We start from the raw sequence: 25,648 nt of genomic DNA, 5'->3' as shown, positions 1-25,648 counted from the left end.
TAATTTGAATATGAAACTGCTCAGTCCTTTGTACAAAAATAGTAAAATTCTACACGAAGCTACACAATTGTGTATCACTCAAAAAAACACCTTTGTCTTTGTCATGTCCAGAAGTCCCACGGAGTATCTATCACAGTTAAGGAAGGCGCGGACTGTATAAAGGGCTTTGTGAAACTGTCTCTCAATGTCAGTAAGTTCTTCAAAAACCTTGTTGGCTGACCACAACAGTATCTATAGAAAAGAGTAAAAAGGGGAAAAGCTTAGATTTTTTGCTACTTTTCGAGAATTTTCCAAAGGGCATATGCAGATATCTTAGGGTATCATGGCAAACTTAGTAAGAACCTTCCTTTCCGAGAGATTTCTTCAGAATTTACATAAATTTTTATTGAAGATAAAAAAATGTATTTAAAAAAAATGTACACCCACTTTATGGCATGCATAATGGCAACAGTAAAATCTCTATGCAGTAAGCTACCCCCTAGAGGTAGCTACAGGAAAATGCCATGGTTTCATATCAGGAAGCAAGGTGAATTCAGCACTCGTTCCTCCCCATCCTTAAGTGCCATAGCAGTTGCATCGTTTGCCTCTATGCTGCATACCCCATTGGTTGCTTCCATATACCAATGTTGACAAGTTTCTCTTCAGCGATGCAGTTAAAATCTAGTATTACATGCAGCCCAATAAAAAAGCTGTATTAAGTCTGCCAGAGAAGGGGCAACTAATTTTAGGTCAAAAGACCCTTTTAAGGGTTTTTATGTCTTTTTTTTTGTATTACATACCAAATACGGTACTTTATTTCTTCTTAAGGCACTCAATGTATTGCATTAATCTTATATTGACATACCTGGCCCCTTCTAGTTTCACAGTTGTGAAGGTAGGATAGATGATACACCTTGAGTATCAAGTTGGCAAAGTTGAGGTACTTAAGGAAAATCTGAAAAAAATATATAAGATGTACATAATAAATCCTACCTTAAAGAAAACAATTATGTTATATTTTATGAGATATTTGTTTTTCTTATCTCACTTGATATATAGTTGGATTACCCATAAAATTATTTGCAAAGGTTACGGATAGCAACAAATGTGGATGTCTTGGCTTATTAGTAGACATGATTACATGGATTTTTTGTACCCTGATCTAAATGGGCTGGTCAAGTCTAGTTCTCAGCCAAAATATAATATTCTATAATTAATATTCTATATTCTAATATTTTTATTGTTGCCCGCAGTTGCCTATTTAGGCTTCAGTTGCATGTGGATTCCACCTCTATGCTGTAGATTTCTGCTATTTCACCATGTCAGACATGGTACGGGCAGGTATTTCCCAGCAAAGTGAATCATTTGTTGGGGGGAGTGTACTGTACCTATCAACTTATGTCTCCTACTGACTGGTGCACTGGGATAGTGCAAAAAAGTGATGGGTGTTCTATTCCTCTTCCAATATCATAGCATAACAATGCCAAGTTTGCCTTGCCAGGGCCAAGGGAAGCGCAGCAGTGTTTAGGGTGTGGTATATAAATGCATCTTTTAAAAAAAAAAATAATAGCTGCTGCCGACACTGTGGCTTTAAGACAAACCCAAACACTGAGCCTCTCATGTTGACCCGCTACTTACAAAAATGTTTATAACTAATAAAGCTGATTATACATGTGGCATATGATGGGTAGTCAAGCGGACTTAAGCAAAACATGAATGACGGGCTGGAAATAGAGTCCTGGACAGCTTCTAGCCTTGCTTTCTCTCTCTGTGCTCGGCCAACACTGCATGTTCCTTGCTCCCCTTGGGAACTGGTTGCCTCTGCTTTTCAGGATGGGGAGCCACTATTGCTACCCATGCTGCACATACCTAAACTGTGAAGAGACTGCTATTTATAGGAGATAATAAAGGGTGGCATACAGGGACAGTGTATAACAAGGGTTGACATAGGGTATAACAAGAGATGACATAGGGCAGGGCTGGCCAACCTGTGGCTCTCCAGCTGTTGCAAAACTACAATTCCCACCATGCCCTGCTGTAGGCTGATAGCTGTAGACTGTCTGGGCATGCTGGGAGTTGTAGTTTTGCAGCAGCTGGAGAGCCGCAGGTTGGCCAGCCCTGACATAGGGTGGCAGAGTATAACAGGGGAAACAGGGAATCCAATCACTAGCAGATTCTGAACTGCACCATTCAGCCTTAAGAGCTTCAGATAAGAATGAACCAGAACCTCATGACTGACTAGTCCTGTCCACTCCAAGCAGAAGATACAAATTATCATCAGCACTGGTGTAAGTTCACATTTGCTATGCTTGTTTTATCAATATACTGTATATCCATTTTTTTGCCTAAACATGGCATTTTTGGGGAAAGTACATCAAGCTATATTCAAGGATTTACTGATGCCATTTTGTATCTTCTACATGGGGCATAACAGGGGGTGATACGGGATAGCATAGGAAAGTGATCAGTGAGCAGAACCAATAACCAGAACCATGGGCCCTAGGTACTGTACCTCAAATCTGCAGCAATTCTGCCATGTCTGCATCCAGTGGTTCAGTGAATCCACACAGGTTGGAATTAATACAGCAAAATTCCAAACTTTGCAGGTAGCATATGCAGAGTTTGCAGTGGATGCCGTAGCATATTTCTATGGCAAAAGTTGAAGGCAGACTCTCAAAATTCTGTTGCACAGTGTGTGAATACGGGAAAGCCCATTCATATGTATATGGTACAGACTGACACTGGATTTGATCTGAATTTTGGCACAAAATCCATGTGTAATTCAGAATTTCTGAAAGTGGGCATAATGGGGTGTATTCAGTTTGTGTACCTAGGGAAGCATGAGCTGAAAATACACCCGTATGGCTTGCAGCTCTAGATTATACTTCTGAAGACTGACTTTTTCCTACACTGCCGTGGGCGAGTTTGAGACAAGAGTGAATCACTGCGTGAAACACACGGTATTATAAATCTTTATAATGCCATGTCGCCTGGACAAAGAGGCAGAGTACACTATGGGAATTCACTCTCTCACATGGAGCGTGTTTTACGGAGTGAGCACTCTCATTGGAAATTAGATTTTCTCTCGCTTGGACTAAGTATAGTGGAAGGTTCTGTTGGTTACGTATATGTCTAAGTCTAAATCTTAAGTTGCACAATCCTGACCAGAGATGGTCTGGGAAACCTCAAAGAACAGGATGCACCTGCTGCATGATACAAGTTATACAACTTTTCACAGTTTAAGGTATAATCCAATAGAAACTAATCAGAAAATTGTTGTCACACCATGAGTACTCCACACACACACACATATATATATCTATATATGTGTGTGTGTATATGTGTGTATATGTATTTATATATGTATATATATGTATGCATATGTGTGTATATATGTGTGTATGTGTGTATATGTGTGTAAATATATGTGTATATACAGTACAGACCAAAAGTTTGGACACACCTTCTCATTCAAAGAGTTTTCTTTATTTTCATGACTATGAAAATTGTAGATTCACACTGAAGGCATCAAAACTATTAATTAACACATGTGGAATTATATACATAACAAAGAAGTGTGAAACAACCGAAAATATGTCATATTCTAGGTTCTTCAAAGTAGCCACCTTTTGCTTTGATTACTGCTTTGCACACTCTTGGCATTCTCTTGATGAGCTTCAAGAGGTAGTCACCTGAAATGGTTTTCACTTCACAGGTGTGCCCTGTCAGGTTTAATAAGTGGGATTTCTTGCCTTATAAATGGGGTTGGGACCATCAGTTGCGTTGTGGAGAAGTCAGGTGGATACACAGCTGATAGTCCTACTGAATAGACTGTTAGAATTTGTATTATGGCAAGAAAAAAACTGCTAAGTAAAGAAAAACTAGTGGTCATCATTACTTTAAGAAATAAAGGTCAGTCAGTCCGAAAAAATTGTAAAACTTTGAAAGTGTCCCCAAGTGCAGTCACAAAAACCATCAAGCGCTGCAAAGAAACTGGCTCACATGCAGACCGCCCCAGGAAAGGAAGACCAAGAGTCACCTCTGCTGCGGAGGATAAGTTCATCCGAGTCACCAGCCTCAGAAATCGCATGTTAACAGCAGCTCAGATTAGAGACCAGGTCAATGCCACACAGAGTTCTAGCAGCAGACACATCTCTAGAACAACTGTTAAGAGGAGACTGTGTGAATCAGGTCTTCATGGTAGAATATCTGCTAGGAAACCACTGCTAAGGACAGGCAACAAGCAGAAGAGACCTGTTTGGGCTAAAGAACACAAGGAATGGACATTACACCAGTGGAAATCTGTGCTTTGGTCTGATGAGTCCAAATTTGAGATCTTTGGTTCCAACCACCATGTCTTTATGCGACGCAGAAAAGGTGAACGGATGGACTCTACATGCCTGGTTCCCACCGTGAAGCATGGAGGAGGAGGTGTGATGGTGTGGGGGTGCTTTGCTGGTGACACTGTTGGGGATTTATTCAAAATTTAAGGCATACTGAACCAGCATGGCTACCACAGCATCTTGCAGCGGCATGCTATTCCATCCGGTTTGCGTTTAGTTGGACCATCATTTCTTTTTCAACAGGACAATGACCCCAAACACACCTCCAGGCTGAGTAAGGGCTATTTGATTATGAAGGAGAGTGATGGGGTGCTGCGCCAGATGACCTGGCCTCCACAGTCACCGGACCTAAACCCAATCGAGATGGTTTGGGGTTAGCTGGACCGCAGAGTGAAGGCAAAAGGGCCAACAAGTGCTAAGCATCTCTGGGAACTCCTTCAAGACTGTTGGAAGACCATTTCAGGTGACTACCTCTTGAAGCTCATCAAGAGAATGCCAAGAGTGTGCAAAGCAGTAAACAAAGCAAAAGGTGGCTACTTTGAAGAACCTAGAATATGACATATGTTCAGTTGTTACACACTTTTTTGTTATGTATATAATTCCACATGTGTTAATTAATAGTTTTGATGCCTTCAGTGTGAATCTACAATTTTCATAGTCATGAAAATAAAGAAAACTCTTTGAATGAGAAGGTATGTCCAAACTTTTGGTCTGTACTGTATGTGTGTATATATGTATATATGTGTGTGTATGTGTGTATATATGTGTGTATATGTATGCATATATGTGTGCAGATATGTGTGCATATGTAATGTGTATATGTATGTATATACAGTGCTGTTTGAGAATTTTCAATATTTCTGAATAAATTTAACATAAAATAACATCACACAAGTTCTAAACGTAGATAAAAGTAACAAAATCAAACAAATAAATCAAACATATTTGACTTGCTAAATAATTTTTTGAGGAAATGATCCAATATCACATATCTGTGAATGGCAAAATGTGAACTTTGTGCAGCAATAACTGCAACTAATTGTTTCTGGTATAAGTTGATTAGTCCTACACAGCAGCTTGGAGGAGGTATAGCCCATTCCTCTGTACAAAACAGCTTCAACTGTTGGTGTGGTGAGTTTTCTCTCATGAACTGCTTGTTTCAGGTCCTTTCACAATATTTCTATTGGATTAAAGGGGTTATCCTGGCTTTTTAATATTGATGACCTATCCTCAGGATAGGACATCAATATCAGATCGGTGGGAGTCTGACACTCCGACACGCCATGGGACTGCAGCAGCGGACAGGAAGAGAGAAGGGAGACGGCACTTGTGCACTACACGCCGTCTCCTCGTACAGCTGATCGGTGGGAATGCCAGGTGTCGGACCCCCACCGATCCGATATTGATGACCTATCCTTAGGATCATCAATTTAAAAAAGCCCGGACAACCTCTTTAAGGTCAGAATTCATTGTTTAGAATTAATTGTTCTATCAATGAGGGCCAGATGAACAAAACAGGCCCAAACCATGACACAATTACCGTCTTTCACAGATATGATGAATTTTATGCTGGAATGCAGGGTTTTCCTTTCTCCAAACACAGTGCTTCTCACCTTCCGGGCAGCAATGTGCTTTTTAGAGAGCAGCGGCTTTCTCTTGCAATCCTGCCATGCACACCATTGTTGTTCAGTGTCCTCCTGATGGTGAACTCATGCACATTAACATAGCCCATGCGAGAAAGGCCTTTGTTTTGTAACCTTTTCCAGCCTGGTTAGCATCAACAACTCTTCTTCTGAGATCCTCTTTTATTCATGCCATGATACATTTCCACAAACATGTATTGTGAAGATCAGACTTTGATCCGTGTTCTTTAAATAACAGGTCTCCCACTCATACTGATTGTCATACCATTTATTGAAAACAAATTTCGCCTTCAAATTATTAGCTTACCCTAAAGGTTTACATAATTTTGCCACTCACTGACGTTATATTGGATAATTTTCTGCAATAAATAAATGACCAAGTATAATCTTTTTGACTCATTTGTTTGATTTGATTATTTTTATCTGATGTAGTTTGAGGCCAAATTTATGCAAATTGTGAAGGGTTCCACTTTTAAGCACTAATATATATATATATATTCAATTCCTCACCTCTTCATCCTTCCTAGTAAAATTGGAACCATCATTTTTGTTAACAGCCATTATTACAGCCACTACATCTTTTCCATTCATTACAGGGGCAGCCAATATGGACTTTGTTGCATATTCTGTAAGGTTATCTACGAAATTGCAAAAGTGGGTGTCCTAAGGAAAACAACATGTTATGAAACATATAACTTTTTTCCTCATACATTACTACACAACCTAAAACATGAATAGGAAAAAGCTGAGAAAGGGGAATGACCCAGTGTCAGTTATAGAACTTGCTATGAAATAGCTCAATATTTACTTACCATACGTTGCCCAAGAATCTGGTTGTGAAAAACTCATTGAATATATCCTGTAGCCATTTATAGCCTACATTTTACCCAAAAAATACTAGAAAGGCTAGACTGGTAGGGCAGTGGACATGGCTTCAATTTTAGGCATTCATCAATTCATGGTTGCTGAAGGGATATAGTCATAGAGCAGAACATAATGACTCCTATTTTTGCCATTATGGTGTCCTTGGTAGGTGTCTTGTCTGACTAAGCAATGATCCAACCATGACTAGGTTTAGAGCTACACTGATGTAGTCAATGTGATGTAGAAGACTGCTTATCTCTTTTCTTAATATGTCAATTTACAGTTGCAAGAAAAACTATGTGAACCCTTTGGAATGATATGGATTTCTGCACAAATTGGTCATAAAATGTGATCTGATCTGCATCTATGTCACAACAATAGACAATCACAGTCTGCTTAAACTAATAACACACAAAGAATTAAATGTTATCATGTTTTTATTGAACACACCATGTAAACATTCACAGTGCAGGTGGAAAAAGTATGTGAACCCTTGGATTTAATAACTGGTTGAACCTCCTTTGGCCGCAATAACTTCAACCAAATGTTTCCTGTAGTTGCAGATTAGACGTGCACAACATTCTGGAGTAATTCTTGACCATTCCTCTTTACAGAACTGTTTCAGTTCAGCAATATTCTTGGGATGTCTGGTGTGAATCTTGAGGTCATGCCACAGCATCTCAATCGGGTTGAGGTCAGGACTCTGACTGGGCCACTCCAGAAGGCGTATTTTCTTCTGTTTAAGCCATTCTGTTGTTGATTTACTTCTATGCTTTTGGTCTTTGTCCTGTTGCAACACCCATCTTCTGTTGAGCTTCAGCTGGTGGCCAGATGGCTCTAAGTTCTCCTGCAAAATGTCTTGATAAACTTGGGAATTAATTTTTCCTTTGATGATAGCAATCTGTCCAGGCCCTGATGCAGCAAAGCAGCCGCAAACCATGATGCCCCCACCACCATACTTCACAGTTGGGATGAGGTTTTGATGTTGGTGTGCTGTGCCTCTTTTTCGCCACACATAGTGTTGTGTGTTTCTTCCAAACAACTCAACTTTGGTTTCATCTGTCCACAGAATTTGTTGCCAGTACTGCTGTGGAACATCCAGGTGCTCTTGTGCAAACTGTAAGCGTGCAGAAATGTTTTTTTGGACAGCAGTGGCTTCCTCTGTGGTATCCTCCCACAAAATCCATTTTTGTTTAGTGTTTTACGTATCGTAGATTCGCTAACAGGGATGTTAGCATATGCCAGAGACTCGTGTAAGTCATTAGCTGACACTCTAGAATTCTTCTTCACCTCATTGAGCAGTCTGCGCTGTGCTCTTGCAGTCATCTTTACAGGACGGCCACTCCTAGGGAGAGTAGCAGCAGTGCTGAACTTTCTCCATTTATAGACAATTTGTCTTACTGTGGACTAATGAACAGCAAAGCTTTTGGAGATACTTTTACAACCCTTTCCAGCTTTATGCAAGTCAACAATTCTTAATCGTAGGTCTTCTGAGAGCTCTTTTGTGCGAGGCATAATTCACATCAGGAAATGCTTCTTGTGAAAAGCAAACCCAGAACTGGTGTGTGTTTTTTATAGGGCAGGGCAGCTGTAACAAACACCTCCAATCTCATTGATTGGACTCCAGTTGGCTGACACCTCACTCAAATTAGCTCTTGGAGATGTCATTAGTCTAGGGGTTCACATACTTTTTCCACCTGCACTGTGAATGTTTACATGGTGTGTTCAATAAAAACATGGTAACATTTAATACTTTGTGTGTTATTAGTTTAGGCAGACTGTGATTGTCTATTGTTGTAACTTACATGAAGATCAGATCACATTTTATGACTAATTTGTGCAGAAATCCATATAATTCCAAAGGGTTCACATACTTTTTCTTGCAACTGTATATCTCCCATACATATGTCCTTCCTTCCTTAAAATGTTCTTTACTACATAACTAAACCAGCATACAGCGTCACTTATTGCAATAATATTTGACACCAGAAGATGGCAGACTATGTCCATTTTTCTTTTACTATAACTTACAATATTACCAAATAATTTAAAGTCAAGCCCAGGTGTCTAGAATCGAGAAAGTGCAGACTCAGAGCCCCCGCCCCCACTCGACCTCAATCTGATTAATGTTGTTTTAATAAATGGTTTGTAAGTACTTAAATCATCTAACACAAGTTGTTATGTCAATTATAAGGGAAAAGATTGCATATAATAAAAACATAGTAAATAGCAATTTTCAGACACTGAAAATACAGTACATTGCTGCTACCCAACATCTGGAAGGACAGTTTAATGTCATATCAATATAAACATTACCTTTGGTCACATTGGCCAACGAGTGCAAGAAATACGTTCCATGTGTCAGAGGTATTTCCAGTCCTGATTGCTGCTCCTATAACATGAACCCGTGGCATTTTAATGATTTATAATGCTGTGTGTTCCTGCCTGACCTCAGCCCTAATAAGTTGTACTTATGGCATTATGTGAGTACCCTTCATTTCAGTTAGGATTGGGCAGGAACACACAGCATTATAAATCATTATAATGCCGTGGGTGCATGTCATAGGAGCAGCATTCAGGATGGAAATATGACACACAAAGCATATTTCTCCCTCTAAATATATTCATGTGAAATTGGCCAAATAAGCTCTACCATTGCAAGTGGAACCTTCAGCTAATGACATTGTCTGCCAAGTCCAGATGTATCAAATGTTAACTTGACGATTACCACGTTAATTACACAGCAAGCGCCATTGACAGTGTCACATTTAAGTTTGTTGCAACTGTGTTATTTAATGCAATATCCCAGTTGTCTGGTATATATTAAACCCTTTACTATATCTACAGATGTTTTAAAATATGGCATTGGATCAGGAGTCGCCAGTTGCGTCCCTGGGATATCTCAGTACTATTGACATGACAGCTGTAGCCAACCACTGGCCTGGTTGTGTGCATGAATGGTTCTGAGGCCAGTGAGAATACCAGGTTCCTGTTTTTAATCAGTGCTACATTTGGCCTTATCAAGGGCCTGTGCTGCTGGGATTCCTTTATTTTTTTTTATACTGGCTTTATTGGTCTTGTGTATTATATAGCTCAATAAAATTATATTTCTTTTTGCTATACATTGGGTGTGTGACTATGAGATCAGATGTGACAGTTATAGATTTTCACTATGCCACTGACCTTCTTTAGCCTGCTGTTGCTGATTTGGACTGGTGGTGTGAGCACTCATTCTGGAAGTAGAAACCTTCCCGGATATTGCAAGTGGTTCTAAAGACTGTAATGTGGGTATTGAAAAGCTGCACATAAAGACTGTTTTGTTGCTTTATTTGACAAGCTCCATGCCTATCATTTATATCTTTGCAACAACTAAGCTCGGTGGCACATTGGCACAATGCTCTGTGCAATCATCAAGACTGTGCCCTCTCTGAGAGACTGGTACCTGTATGCTCATTGCCTCACTGCAGTTAGGGTTAACCTTGTCAAAACCCAAGTGAGTCACTGCACCATCCTTAAGTGGGGTACTATACAATGGTCAAAAGCCACAGATATGAATTTCTGATCCTCTTACACCTTTCCTTCCACCATGCCACAACCTTAAAGGGGTTGTGAAAAATTGGGGAAGGTTACTTATCTGCTTTCCAACACTGGCTCCACAGAGCTCTCTCATTAAAAACATCCAGTTTGACTGCTTATAGCCAATCACTGGCCGCAGAGGTGACCAGATCCCCTTGCATCATGTGATCATGTGTCATGATGTAAGGGGAGCTAGTGACCGGGTCCCAGAGGTGTAAATTGCAGCCATCCAATTAACTTCAATGAGATAACTCCATCCTATTCACTTGATTTGGAGGGAGTTGTCCCATTGAAGTGAATAGGGATGAAGGAGCTGCAATTACACCAGCTTGCTTCTGCAATGTCAATGATAAGCGTTGCATTCTCCTTAAACAGCTGTTTAGATGGAGTGGTGCTGGCAGTTGGGCCCTCGCCGATCTGATATTGATAACCTATCCTGAAGATAAGACATCAATATAACAATAATGCATTTTGTTTGGTTTTCCAATAACACATCTGTCTTTTTTATGTTTAATTTACATTTTTAACCAACCCTCTGAGCAGCAGGGGTCATATTCGAATTTGCGATATTTTGCGAATATTTTGTAGAATATTCATTGAATATTCGTTGAATATTTGCAAATTAGAATATTCGTTAGGAGTAGTGTTGATTGCAAATTTTCGCAATGCAAATTTTTGTAATGAGAATTTTCGTAATGCGAATTTTCGTAATGAGAATCAATGAGATCGTGAAAACTCAGATCTGATAGTATATTCCAACCCCCAGACGTTCCCATGGTGACGGGGACGCTTGTCGGGGACGAGTATGCCAAAGTGGAACAACTGTACAGATATTTTTTTAAAAGACGAATATTCTAAAAAGTTGTCAATAAGTGAGGTTCTTGTTAGGTCACCAAGTCAGTAGGATGACCAGAGTGAGGAAGTGAAATCACTGACCCAACCTGGGAAAGTGGCAAGCCGAGCAAGAACAGCAGTACAGAGGTGGAGGGATCCGCAGCACCGCAACAGGCTGGAAGAGGCAGTGGGGTGGCAAAAGGGAGAAGGCGGGTCACACCAAACAGTCCCTGCAACATTTCCCTGGAGCACCCCCTTGTGGCAATTTTCCTTGCCAAGGGTTAAGTGTTCCGCAGTCTGGCGCTGTTTTGAGGAAAGTGCGGACGATAAAAGAATTGTCATTTGCAACCTGTTCTGTACCAAAATGAGCAGGGGCATGAACACTAGCAACCTCACCAACACCAGCATGATCCACCACATGGCATCAAAGCACCCTAATAGGTGGGCCGAATGCCTGGGTCTACAATCAGTGTCTGTGGTCACACTACTGTCTCCTCTTCCCCTGTGTTACGTGCTGGCCAATCCCCTGTCCAAGATGCAGGCCCGGATGCCTCCTGCCCTGCACCTGGACCTTCGCAAGCACCATCAGCTAGCACATCCACTCTGTAGAGCACCTGGGCATCCTAAAGTGTTCTACTCTTGTCGTCATCATTGTGAAAATGAAAGGCCTTGTTGTTGACTCATTCAGTGAAAAACCTGACTGAAGGAACCCTAGGGTCAGTGGCATAACTAGAACTGACTGGGCCCCCAGCAAATCTTTGAATAGAACTCACCCTTGGCTCCCTTAATGCAGACCTCAGACCAGACCACAAAAAAATACTAACTTCCCTTCTCCTCCTGTGGGTGTCTCTTCTCTTCGTGCAACACTGTTTCTAGGCACACCTAACATGGCACAGTGTCAGGTCAGTGCTCTCCTACGCAGACTACATCCTGTCCTGAAGCTGTGCACAGCCAGAACTTGTGCAGTGCAGACACCCAGAGAAGAAGAAGAACTATACTCACTGCTCCCTGGTCCCTGAAAATAAATCCATTTATTCTTTTCCCTGGACCCTTTATGTGTTCGGGCCCAGAAGCAACCCCTTCCTCTGCTTCCATGGTAGCTATGCCCCTGCCCAGGGTTCTTGGTAATCCTGACTAGAAAACACTGATGCAGAGTATGACAAGTAAGGTTGAATCATGATAAGGGAATATGGGCATATAGGAATCAATACTTGTGAGTAGGCCAGGGTTTTTTGTGTGGGCCTAGTCACAGGGTTGACTAAGTATATTGACAGGAGATACATCTCTAAAAATCCATACTGGCTCAAAATGATAGAAAGTTCTTAAAAAAAAAATTCCAAGCATGAGGCATTTTTGTTAAGTAGTAGGAGGAGACAACATGTGAAGGAGCGTCATCCATTAGTCAGTTCCTGGAAAATGCTACAGTTTAGGCCATGAGCACCAATAGAAAAGCAAGTTAAAGGAGTTGTCCAGGTTCAGAGCTGAACCCGGACATATCCCCATCTTCACCCATCCAGCCCCCCTGATATGAGCATTGGAGCATTTCATGCTCCAATGCTCTCCTTTGCCCTGTGCTGAATTGCGCAGGGAAATGGCATTTTTTGGCGATTTGGTGATGTACCGGGCTCTCTATGGGGACTGCTAGGCAGAATCACTGGCACTAATGGGCGGGCTTTAGTTCACAGGGAACACTGCTGGGCGGAAGTCTTCATCTAGCAGTGTGCCGATGTAAACAAAAAAAAAAACTTGCCCTACTCCGATGCTCATCGGGGCGGAGGAAATCGTGGGAACATATTAATTAAATTTGCAGCATGTTACCCTTGGCAGTGTAACCTACAGATGCAATCAGAGACACATAACCAGGCTGATCAGGCCCCACCCTTTTGCTCTAGCCGCTCTTCCTATTGGCTGCTTGCCTTTGACAGTCCTGCCCAGTGCCAGAGTCTGCATTCCTACGTAGCACAGGCTGCAGTGCTGCACAGCCAGTATGGTTGCCTGCCGCCCTCCCCAAAATCTGAAGTCTGCAGAGCGCGGCGGCGGGTTTAAAGGTAGCCCAGCAGGCAGCACAGTGATTAGGGAAGAAAGTAGAAACTGCCTCCTGCCTGTGATGTGACTGAGCAAGACAGAAAGAGGCAGTAGACCTGGACGTCACCTTCAGCCTCTCTGTCTCAGGCTAGTACTGACTCTATAGGTAATAAGAGTTAAAATACTGTTAAAATGTTTTATTTTGCACATTTTATTTCCTTGCCCCTGGAAAGTGCAACTCCCAGCATGCCTTGTCAGATGCAAACATACAGGACCTGCTGGGAGTTATAGTTTTCCTTTCTGCAACTTGCTGTAATTTTATGTTCCAACTATGATGCAGGCATCTTGCATTCTCACCCTCTACCCGCACCATCAATTGCCAATACAAAACCAGAAACCACTGTATACAAGCAAATAAGGGTGGGCTCACACTTGCGTTCTGGCTTTCCGTTATAGGTTTTTGTTTATAACAGAATGCGCAGACGGAATGAAAAATGGAAACCTTTAATGGCATTCCATTTTGATCCGTCACAATAGAAGTCTATGGGTAGCATAACAGATCTGTCTGGTTTCTGTTGTGCAGGATGGAAAACAAAGTACTGTCGACAGGATCCGTTTGCTATCCAAACTACTACTGACTGTACAACGAGTTGCTTAATGATAAACACTTTGATATAGTGCATTGCACAATACCATTCTGTTTTGCACACTGTATTGTGTACTAAACTACAAAGATTCATGTATGTAAGGCCACAAAATGAACAAGTAATATTTTCCGTTTATGGCAGCTGTAGGATGGGCCCCTAGAATGATTTCCACTGGTAGTTCCTAGGCACCCCAGTCCAGACTGTCCTTAGGAACAGCATTGTAAGAGTGTGCAGAAATGAGAGGAGAGCTCCAGAACCACCAAAGTGTAGTGGTGTCAGAAGCACCAGAACTTTGTCACAAAGTGTCTGCTGGGGCTCAGAATAGAGTGGCACAGGAAGAGGAGGCAGCCGCAGCTTAGAGCGGTGCTGCAGACCGGAAATCTCTGGAAATACAGGAGTCAGTATGAGTACAGCACCTGTGCAGGAACAGTGGAGTGTGTGTGAGAACAGTGCTGCGGTCCATGGTACCTGGGGCATCAAACTACTAACTTAAAAGGAGACTTCCATCAAATATGTTATTTTTTTAATCACATATTAGCAACCAAAAACGGGTGGATGGTTTTCTGGATATAAATTTCTGTGTATTCTACTTCCTGTCCTGGCTCTTTAACTTCATGTTTGGACTTTAAGCAAACAGCCTCGCTTAACTTTTTTACTTAGACCATCACTAGAGAGAGCCCCCTGTAAAGACTCAGAGCATCACATCTTATACTACTCAATGCAAAGCTCTTTTGTGGGCATCTTTATCAAGACCTATTGAGAGAACAGAGCTGCCACACTGTTATCCTAATTCTGAACCAACTATTATCATGTGGATTACCTTGCAGATAAGCTCTTTTCCTCACAGCAGCAAACTGACAATTTGATAGAGATCTACTACAAAGGTTTAATCATTTGTCTTGACTGCTACAGAAGGACACGAGTTTATATTTTTAAAGGCAAAATACAGCTGAAATAAAAAACAAAAGGAGCCAAAAATTGTAATAAACAGGTTTTTATGTATATTCTATATTCAGGTACTGCGCGAGTACCTGAATATAGAATATACTTGTCACTTGTGAACAGCAGCGGTGGCGATACCGCTGCGGTACAGCAGCGTTAGCAACTGAAAGTGTAAGCGCCTGTGTAATAAAAATAAGGAGTGTTCCACTAAGGTTTTTATGTATATATTTTTTTATTAAATTAATTTTTATTTTTCCTTCAAAACATAAAAATTTAACAAACATGATGTTACAAAATTACAATACAAAATATGCATATTTTAGATACATTTTTCTGTCATGAATGCTACAGAAAAAACACAATTTATCCCATCTCCCCCTCTCCCCCTCCCTCATTATCGTTGTCTGGGGGCACATCCGCTGCAGCATTAGACCTTACGACCATGTCAACCAGGTTCTATCCCATCTAGCTTTCTGACTTATTATAAATAGCAATTTTTTCATATTTCCTCACTTTATCAACCAGGTGGTACTATTCAGATTTCAACAAGGGTTTTTTTGAGCCCCAGTTCCTAGCAATTATTACCCTGGCCAACATAAGTGACTTCATCCAGAGCAGATTTTCCCGTCCCTGTTCTTCATATATATACGGAGGTGCCTAAAATCGCAATAGTTATATCTATCTCCGCATCACATGAAGAGCATCTGCGGAGCTGTGAAAGAACATTGGTCCAAAAATCCTGGACTAGAGGGCATGCCCAAACCAGATGTATGAAATCTGCACCTTGGGCCTGACACCTACGGCACCTATCTGAAGCATCCCTATAGAACCACCAGAGAGAGGTGGGTGTGTAGTATAAACGGTGTAGGATCCTAAACTGAATTAACCTGTGATTCCCGGATATAGACTTTTTTGAACATTTCTATAGATTAGTTCCCATTTTAGTGTTTTGTTATTACCAATATCCTGACCCCACTTCCCCTCACTTCTAAACTTATTCAGTTTGGCCATTTCCGCTCTCTATTTACTGTAGATTAGTGAGATAGAAGTAGTATTCTGATATAAGTTAAAACACCATTCTATAAATTCATGTGACTTAACCGTAAAAACACCTCTTTATCTTTAGTACACATATATGCGTGCTTAATCTGAACGTATTTATACCTTTCTAATATTTTTATATCTCTGTACCCAAATATATCCTCCAAGGTCCTAATTTCCCCATTGTGTATCAGTTGCTCAACACTAATTAGTCCCTTCCTTTCCCAAAATTCAATATCCTCCATTTTATTAAATTTATTACAATGCACATTATACCATAGAGGGGTAAATTTAAATATATGCGTGATTCCTAAGATAACTTTAAGTGAATTCCATATAAGTTGCATAGAGTGCGATATACTACATTTTTTTCCCATCTTACCCATATATCCAGTTTCTAAGATGCTAAATATGTCCCGCTGGGGCCCCCTATAATTTTCAAGAAGTTTGGAGAATGTAGAAAAAGGTGCAGAGATGTACCACTGTATTTGAGAGGCCGAAAAGTAGCCCTGTAGGCAAGGGAGGGACAGACTACCATTCTCCTCTGCTAGCCACAGATAGTTCTGTTTAATACGTACTCTTTTCCTGCCCCATATTAGTTAGTTGAACACTCTCTCTAGAGATTTGAAATGTATGTCTTCAATCCAAATCGGACAGGGAATCAGTGGATATAATATCTGTGGGGGGAGAACCATTTTAATTAAAGCAATTCTATCCGCCTGCCCCAGCGTCAATTTCTGCCATACATATATTTTATTTTTTATTTTTTCTATTAGTGGGATAATATTCAATTTGGTATACTCCTTCACCATAGGGCTGATCCGAACCCCTAAATATTCCAGTAAGTCTGTTAACCTTAAGCATCTAACCTCTCCGACACTAACTGGAGGTGTTTTATTTAATGGGAGCAGAGCTGACTTCTGCCAGTTCACTTCATATCCCGAAAAGACGGCATCGGCATACAAGCTAATTTTGTCCTGCAGATCCTGGCACCCAAAGCCAAAAATATGCGTATCCTGTTTAATTCGGCATGCCAGGGGTTCCAAGAAAATCGCAAATAACAAAGGGGATAAGGGACAGCCCTGTCTAGTACCCCGTTGTAACTCAAAGGAAGCCAATAAAGAGCCGCTCACATTTATCCTTGCCCTGGGGGATTCATACAATAGTTTTGCCCATTTAACAAAATTCGGACCAAAATTCATCCTATACATTATTTCCCACAAAAACTCCCACTCCACCCTGTCAAACGCCTTAGCTGCATCTAAGGACAGAATGGAGCGGTCCTCTCCCTCTGCCAGGTGGATATTCATTAAAGTTCTTCGGATATTGGTCCGAGCTGAGCGCTTTGGTATAAAACCCGTTTGATCTGAATGAATTAGGTTAGCTACTACCCTCTAGTCTATTAGCAAGTGCCTTAACACCAATTTTATAATCCGTGTTGGTAAGGAGATGGGTCTATATGACCCCATCTCCAATTCACTTTTCTCTTTTTTTAAGACCAATGTGTTAATAGCTACAGTCATTGATGCGGATAGGTGGCCCTCATTCCAAGACACATTTAATACCTGCAGCAAGCGTGGTAACAACACATCACTATACCACCGGTATAATTCAAAAGGGAGGCCATCTGCCCCTGGAGGGGAATTATTTCTAGTTGGTTTCAATGCCTCTTCCAACTCCATCAGTTGGAGAGGAGTCTCCAGCATCAATCGATCCTCCTGGGAGAGGAAGGGGAGGTTAATCCTATCTAAGAATATCTTATGGTCAATATGTCGATCCTTTAGGTCTGATCTATATAGTGTAGCAAAATAACTGACAAATTCTTGTTCAGTATCCGCTCTGTCTGTACATATGTTTCCCTTACACGATCTGATGTTTTTAATTATTGTCGTCGTTTGCTGATTTTTAATCAGGGAGGCTAATAATCTCCCTGGTTTACCTGCCTCACAAAACTGTTTTTGCCCTGCAAAAAAAAAAAACAATCTTCTGTAGACATTTATCCTGCAGGTGGCTGTTGTATTCCTCCCTTGCCTTCAATAAGGACTGCCGTACCTCTGCACCTTGATCCATGGCTACCCTCCCTTGTAAGTTGTATATCGGCTGTTCCAGATCAATCTCTTTCTTAATATACGAAGCTTTGGCTTTTTGAATTTTAGAGTAGACGATGCCTCGGATAAAGGCTTTTATGGCTGAGGATGGGGAAAACCCTCAGCCGTGCGATGCCAGAAGATGGATGATCAGTACAAGGCCAGGACAGGAATCAGGGAGCAGGACACCTCCTATCAATCCCTAATTCTGACCCTGTCTCCTAGCCGTATGAGCCGACCCTGAAGGTAGGAGTGCTCATACACCGGAACCTGATATTCCTGCTAGCCCTCAGGGTGGCCCTGGACTAGGAGCTGGGTAAGACTACCTGTTCCTCCTAGATACGGACGAACAGGAGTCTCACTGGCCAAGTTATAACGAAAGGGGAACAGAAACAGACATATGGCAATGGCAGGTAAGTGCAACTAGTACCACACCTACCTGCCACAGACACAGAGCCTGGAACCCTAGTATAAATGCTGCTGTCCACAACAACACAAGAGACAGAGCACACACCACACAGGAAACCAGGAAACCATACGCTGCAATAAATAAGCATAACACAAACACATCCTCATAACATCCTGTATCACATTTTATGACCACAAGGGTGGCCCTCACTGGCAGATGGTATATGGGACCAGGAGAGTGCCTCCAGCTTAATACAAGGCTGGAGTACCCCTCAGACATCAGGTCTTAACTGAGGCTTTATAGCCCATGTAGCCACACCCACAATCAGACATACCCAGTGCACACACACTAGGAAGGAAGTTAACCCTTCCAACACCAGGGAAGGGAAGACATCAACTTAAAGGGGAAGTGCACATAACTCAAACCCTGTACACACCAAACAGGCAATGTGCACACATATAAAGGCAGGTTGCCAGGTGCAACCGCATGCACATTGCAGCAAGCTGCCCAGCACCAGCTCAGGCTGCCAAACAACCACATGTTGCCAGCGGCAACCACAAGTGAGGCAACATACTAGCGGCCCTCACCTGTGGCTGAACAACAACACCAGACCGCAGGCAACAGCATGCGGACACAGGAGTCACGACCATGACCATGGTCGTGACACAGACGTAATGATCATGAGCAGTACCAACATTAGGATTCCAAAATTCTTACAGGTCACTCCCCAGTGCTCCCTGGTCCTGAAGTATGTTGAGCCAATGGGGGTTCAATCTGAAGGTGCGTGGTCTCCCCACAACCTCCAGGTTTTTTACTACCAGAAGAACTGGGGAGTGGTCCGAAATCGTATGTGACTCATATTTCATACGGACAAACCTCTTGATAAAATGAACCGTTGTAAAAGCCAGGTCTATCCTAGATAAGGCCATACACGAGCGACTGAAGCAGGAGTATACTCTTGCCTCTCCATATAGGTGACGCCAGACGTCTATTAGTGCCATTTCCTGACATATATTGGCTAATGGCGATGCCCCTCCCATTCCCCCCCACTCCTTCCACCTGAGGATATCCTGTCCAATGCTCGATCCATAACTTCATTAAAATCTCCAAGCAATATGATCGGGCATTCCTCTCTTTGACTTACAAAGTCAAAGAGTTGAGAGATAACATACAGAGAGAAGGGTGGAGGGACATAGACAAACGCCAATATACATATTGTCTGGGACCATCTGCAATGGAGAAACACAAACCTGCCCTCTTTATCTATTCTTTGTCTGATAGGTTTGTACTGTACTTTATTGTGTATATACACACTAACCCCCCGTGAAAAGGAAGGCATTCAAGAGTGATACTCCGCCTGTGCCCACTTTTTCTTCATATGTAGTGCAGTGTCTCAATAGTCAGGTGAGTTTCAATTAGACATACGATCGCCGGAAGGTGTTTACCAATGACATCAGATACAATAACTCTTTTAGTTCTGTCCGCTAACCCACGGACATTCCATGCAAAAAGTCTGTCTGTCATTAGACTACACCTATCCGGGGTTTAGATCCATTCTTGGGAGTACAATCTCCCCAGCCTGTACATCATAGATATGCCCCCAGACAACAAGTCCCTTCCCTCCATCCCTCCCGCCCAACCCCTCTTTCTGGTCATCAGGGAATAACATCCCTGACAGCCCCTTCCTCTCTGCGCTCCTCCCGTCCCCCTCCCCATCACCCATATCCACTCTTTATTTAATTAGCAATCCCCTCTTGCTCCATCCATAATACTAATCCATCCAATTTTGGGAATAACAACGTCTTTCCTTCATATATTAATCTAAGAGTTGCTGGGTACATCATGGAATATTACATTTTTACAGCTGCTAACTGTCTCTTCAACTCACAAAATGCCCTGCGTTTCTCCTGAGTATCTCTAGAATAATCTGGGTAAATCTCAATCCCTCAGAATCTTATCCCTGTCTTTTTGGGACAACAGTCTGATTAACATTGCCCTGGCAGGGGCACCCGGTGGTTTTTTTTTAACGGGATCCGATGCGCCCTTTCTACGGAAAAAGAGAGAGAGAGACTCTGTTCCTATATTCGTTGCTAGCCAACTCTGGACAAATTCTTCTGGCGCATCACCCTCAACCCCCTCCGGAAATCCTATCAGCCTTTAAGTTAAATCTTCTGGACATGTCCTCCAGGGAAGCCAATTTATCCTTCAATGTTTTATTCTCATATTCCAAGGCACTGGCTTTCCCTGTGGTCACGTCCAGGTCCTTTTTAATTTCTTTAGTGAAGCCCTGTAACTCCTTAACCCTGTCTCGTATCTTGTTCATGTCATCTTTTATTAGGGAAATATCAGATTGTACAGATGCCACCTTTAAAGAGAGCTCCTTCAGTGATTGATTGGATAGATGCACCGCTGTCAATATATGAGCCAATTTATTATCAATTAACTCCATTCTATTTTCTCCAGCCGAGATCCCATCAATATCACTTCCTATATCAATTTTATCAAGGGTAACAGGATTTTCCAGGGGTGGCTGTGATTTCTGGACTTGTCTCGTCTTATGAGGAGATTACTTTTTTTTAGGAATCTCTCTATTTTTGCTGAGGGGCTACACGGGCCTCCACTTTTAGGTGATGAGTACCTCGACGATTTCCTGTTAACTGCTTTAGGAGGCATATTTCCGAAAGGGGTAAGGGAAAGCGCCAAAATATAGCTATTCCATTCACAAAAAGAAACCAGAGCGGTACCACTTTAGAAGCTAATACTGTAGCGTTGAAGTGCCACAGTATCAGCAACTCAATACCTTTAACAGAAATCCTGCAGCTACTGTACCTATACAGAATTCAATTACATGTACCCTGTAACAATAGTAGTTGCTAAATAAATAAACACCCAGTAAATTAAAAGGTTAAGGAGTTAATAATCGAATGTCCAAACAAGTAGATATTCGTAACTCTCGCCACTCCACACCTTAGGATTCCAGCAGAGAGAATCCGAGTCTAAAGATTCATGCATTCATTAGAAAAATCGAAGTAATAGCATGTTAACATGTTTAGTTGGTGGGGTTAATAAATGTACCCCTTTCTGATTGAAGTGTCCGTTTAAGGATGTACAGACATTCTCTGTAGAATTGTACTGTGTGCCAGTGCTGGGTTGCCATTGTTACCAAAGACCAATATCAACATACTGTATATAGCATCTAAAGACTGTTAAGTTGCCTATTATCATGACTGTAAAATCCAGTATATAGTCCAGAGCTGCCTATTTATTACCTTGACTTATCCTTTTTGCAAGATCTCCTACAGTAAGGGCTCATGCACGCGTCCGTATGTATTTTGCGGTCTGCAAAAAACGGATCCCCCAAAAATACGGATGATGTCTGTGTGCATTCTGTTTTTTTTGGAACGGAACAGCTGGCCCCTAATAGAACAGTATTGTCCTTGTCGTAATAGGACATGTTCTATTTTCTTGTGGAATGGACATACGGAAATGGAATGCACATGGAGTAACTTCAGTTTTTTTTGCTGACCAATCCAAATTAATGGTTCTGCATACGATCCGCTCCCCCAAAAAAACAACTGAACGGACGCGGAAAAAAAATACTTTTGTCTGCATGAGCCTTAAAGAAACAGTGTCTAAATTGGATACCCAGGGATAGTATGGTCTATATGTCTGGCCTGAGTTGCATTGTAAGCAGATTCGATAACATTTGTGTTGAATGATCGGGAGAAAATGAGTAGATAAGGTTTTGTTTATCTGCTTCAGTTATAACTTTGCTGCTGTTCTGATCAGGTCATGTTGAAGGTTCCACCAATAGAGTAAATGGATTTTGTATATGGAAGTAGACTGGAGGATGCAGTATTGATTTTCTGGAAATGGAAAATGGATGTAAAGGTAGTTGGTGATCAAAATGGATAACCAGTGCTTTTATTGACTGTAACACAGGACCAATGGATGGGCTGCTGTTCCTTTCACAGAGGCATTTTAATAGTAACTCTAGGCCCTTGCCCACCAGTCAAGGGAAACTTTCTTTTTTCTAAAATAATACAGTATTAGCTGGCTAATATTTTAATCCTATCATAAAGCAAATATCAACTAGATACCATAAATTAGTAGCATCCCAATGCCTAACAAACTTAGACAAGTACACCAAAACCCCATATGGAAATGTACTGCTGGCACACATATAAGCCCTGCTATGTGATGTAAAGCTTTTTTGTAATATATAATTACATAGTTAATATGGTTGAAAAAATACATAAATACATCAAGTTCAACCAAGGGATGGGTGGGGATGTGAATTCCAGAAGTATGTTCTGAGCATTCTGGTGTATGCTGGGCAGATATGACAAAGGATTAGTGACCATTCTGATGGTAGGTTGCACACAGTGTGGCGTAAACTCAGTGTCAGACGGAAATCCCTTGGGCTCACCAGAGGTAATGATTCTGAGGACCCACCCTCTGTGTTGATGGGACCTTAAGGCCCCTGTTTTACTAGGGATCCATTATTGTCAGAGCTTGGGCCCACTGGATGATCCTATAAAGGTGCACTGTGCCACTTTTTTGGAGTGATTTTGGCTGTTTTGTCAGTGGAGTAGGCATTTGTGCCAAAATGGCACCATTCTCAACAAATTGCATTGACTAATTTACTGTGGGCAACCAGATGTTTTCAGGGAGGGTTTCAGTTTTAGCCATATATAAATTTAAAATTGTGACATTTTGAAAAAGAAAACTTGCAAGTCACCTGAAGAAAGTATACTCCAATCTGCTGGTGGCATACAGATTTTTACAAACCTCTATAATAAATGTGGTTAGACTTTAGACTCAGAAATCCATAAAGTAGTTCATGTGGCAAATTTAACATGGCTTGCAACATTTTTTTAAGCTTAAAACCTAGAAGACACTAAAAACACAGCAAAAAAATCATATATGTATTACCGTAATAAATACATTACCCCCTTAGACATAGACTGTCAAGACATGCACCAGATTATTATAGGGTCCCGTGGATGATAAATCTAGTGCAGGGATAGACACTTTTGTCTAGCTCTATACCAACTATATGTTGGCTTATTTTAAGACAGTGTTTTATACCAGAATTGTGATGCAATTGTAGGCTACGTCCCCTTTCCCTTAAAGCCATACCTCCTCCACTAAGCTACACTACTTTTTATGAAAGTCAAAAAAATGGAGAAACTCTAGTTGCGCCACATTGCCCCAAAATTGCATTAATTTGTGCCACTTTTTTAACAGATTCTAGGAGCGGATATGTTAGTAAATTTCACCTACAAAAAGAATGAAAGTTCTAGCCCAATTTATTAAAAATATTACATTTACTGGATATTATTATTATACAGAACAAAACAATATATATGTGTACTGCCGAAAAAAGGGGGTGGGGGCAAAAGTCCCTACCGAAAGCACTCTGGTGCCAACAAATATGTAATAAATAGGATTGGACGATACCAGTTATAACACGTCACTACCTAGTAACTGGTCATAATACATGTACAACAGAGACAATATATATGCAATAATTCCATATGAAATGCAGCAGGATGGAAGATGACAAATATCAACATCATACAGGTCCATATATATTCAGCATATAAAGCATTCAATCAAATGCCTAATGACAACATCCCTTACAAACTGATAACAGAAACTGCATCAATGTAATAAGCTATGCAAGCCCATGCCCTGAGACATGTTGTATGGTGGATGTGGCGTGACCAGGATATGAACCACCTCGACATGTGTTTCACCCTCTGGCTTTATCAGGAGGTGTGTGAAGGTTATAATGACCATGTGTATATACTCACTATAGGGTGATGATCAGAACAACAATTGAACTCAGGGCTCGGCGTTGCATCTGATGGCTTTCTTGGAGCAGCTCAACTCCAATAGTCTCAACATTAAATTGACATGGCAGATTAGTCAGCAACAGGTGGAGTTTTTGGCCATTTTGATAGTAAAAAATATTCATGGATACATTTCGATATTTTAAGGATATCTACAGCCACCAACTCATTCCTGCATGCCTCATTTTCCCATTATCCGAAGATCCATAAAGATATTCCAGTGGGTCAATTCTTTGACTACGATGCAGTTGTTCTACCGATAACTGCTTTGAAAAGCAAACGGCTTCCCTTTCAAGGCGGTTCCAGGAGCGTGGCTACATTCATATGGATATTGAAAGAGGTTATCATAGAGCAAGGAGATCCCTGTTGGTAGGTAAACAAAAACCTAATACTAATCAAAAAACAAGATTTATTTACAACCTTTAATGCAAATTGGGGTGAAATACTTGAAATTTTGTAATGGCATTGGCTGATTTTGCCTTCTGACAGTGATCTAGCCTCTGTATTACACCCATATCTATCCATTACTTGGAGACGTTCAGGTAATTTGAAAGATATTTTGACTTCAAGCCATATTGTCCCCCTAGAAGTTGTTGTCCTTTGGGGAGTAGGGGCCAGACATGGGGGTCATTATTCTTGTGGAAAGTGTCCAGGATGTAAATTTGTTGAACAAGCAATGACATTCTGGGATTCCATCACAAGTCGGGAATACTAAATTGTTCTCAATATTACTTCCCTTACAGATGCTGTAATCTGTTATATAACATGCCCCTGTGGTTTAATTTAAATTGGGATGACATCCAGACGATGAGAATACTGGAACATGTTAATAAGCTTATAGCAGGAGGCAGAGCTACTGGTGAAGCCACAGATAACTTGCAGACTATTCCAAGACACTTCTGAGATTTTCACAATGGCAACGGTGAATTGTTGTACTAGACACGGCAGCCCCCAAAGGGCTAAATGAAACCTTGAACTTCAAATCCTTCTTGTTTTTATCTTTTTTGATTTATTGTTATTCTTTTATAGGATGGCATTATTCCTCGCCTATTAACCATTGTACTTTGTGTGCATCTCGGACCTATGAATTTGGAGGGCCCTTGCCATCTGCATCTTGCATGATTTTTTTAAATTGTTTTTGTTAATGTGTTTGGCATATTTATACTTGCTGTCACTTTTTTTAATCATAGAATTGTGATGACTGCATTTATCATGTTGCATGATTATATATTGCACTGTCACTTTATTAGAGTACACTGTTGCACTTTATTTTTGTATTACACTGTTTGGTTAATGATTGATTTTCATTTGAGATCGATTAGATGTTAATGTCACTTTAACAGTTTTTTACATATGCACTTTAGTATTACGGCACACAGGTGAAAACACATACCCCATTT

General features: G+C 41.1%; 1 protein-coding gene across 2 annotated transcripts in view; it reads right to left on the bottom strand.

The window, feature by feature from the left end:
• The window catches only part of PDE6A (phosphodiesterase 6A), a 147,180-nt gene that overhangs the window by 57,528 nt on the left and 64,004 nt on the right, over positions 1–25,648 (bottom strand). For both annotated transcript variants that reach the window (XM_044277463.1, XM_044277464.1), the window contains exons 2-4: positions 6,476–6,628; positions 845–934; positions 91–231 (exon numbers count right to left, since the gene is read on the bottom strand). In XM_044277463.1, coding sequence (XP_044133398.1) covers positions 91–231; positions 845–934; positions 6,476–6,628 — 384 coding nt within the window. The remainder of the gene's footprint in view (positions 1–90; positions 232–844; positions 935–6,475; positions 6,629–25,648) is intronic.

This window comes from Bufo gargarizans, chromosome 2 (assembly GCF_014858855.1).
Source record: "Bufo gargarizans isolate SCDJY-AF-19 chromosome 2, ASM1485885v1, whole genome shotgun sequence".
In the NCBI taxonomy this organism is placed as follows: domain Eukaryota; kingdom Metazoa; phylum Chordata; class Amphibia; order Anura; family Bufonidae; genus Bufo; species Bufo gargarizans.
The sequence above is the reverse complement of the archived record's forward strand: the minus strand, read 5'-3'. Positions and strand labels throughout refer to the sequence as shown.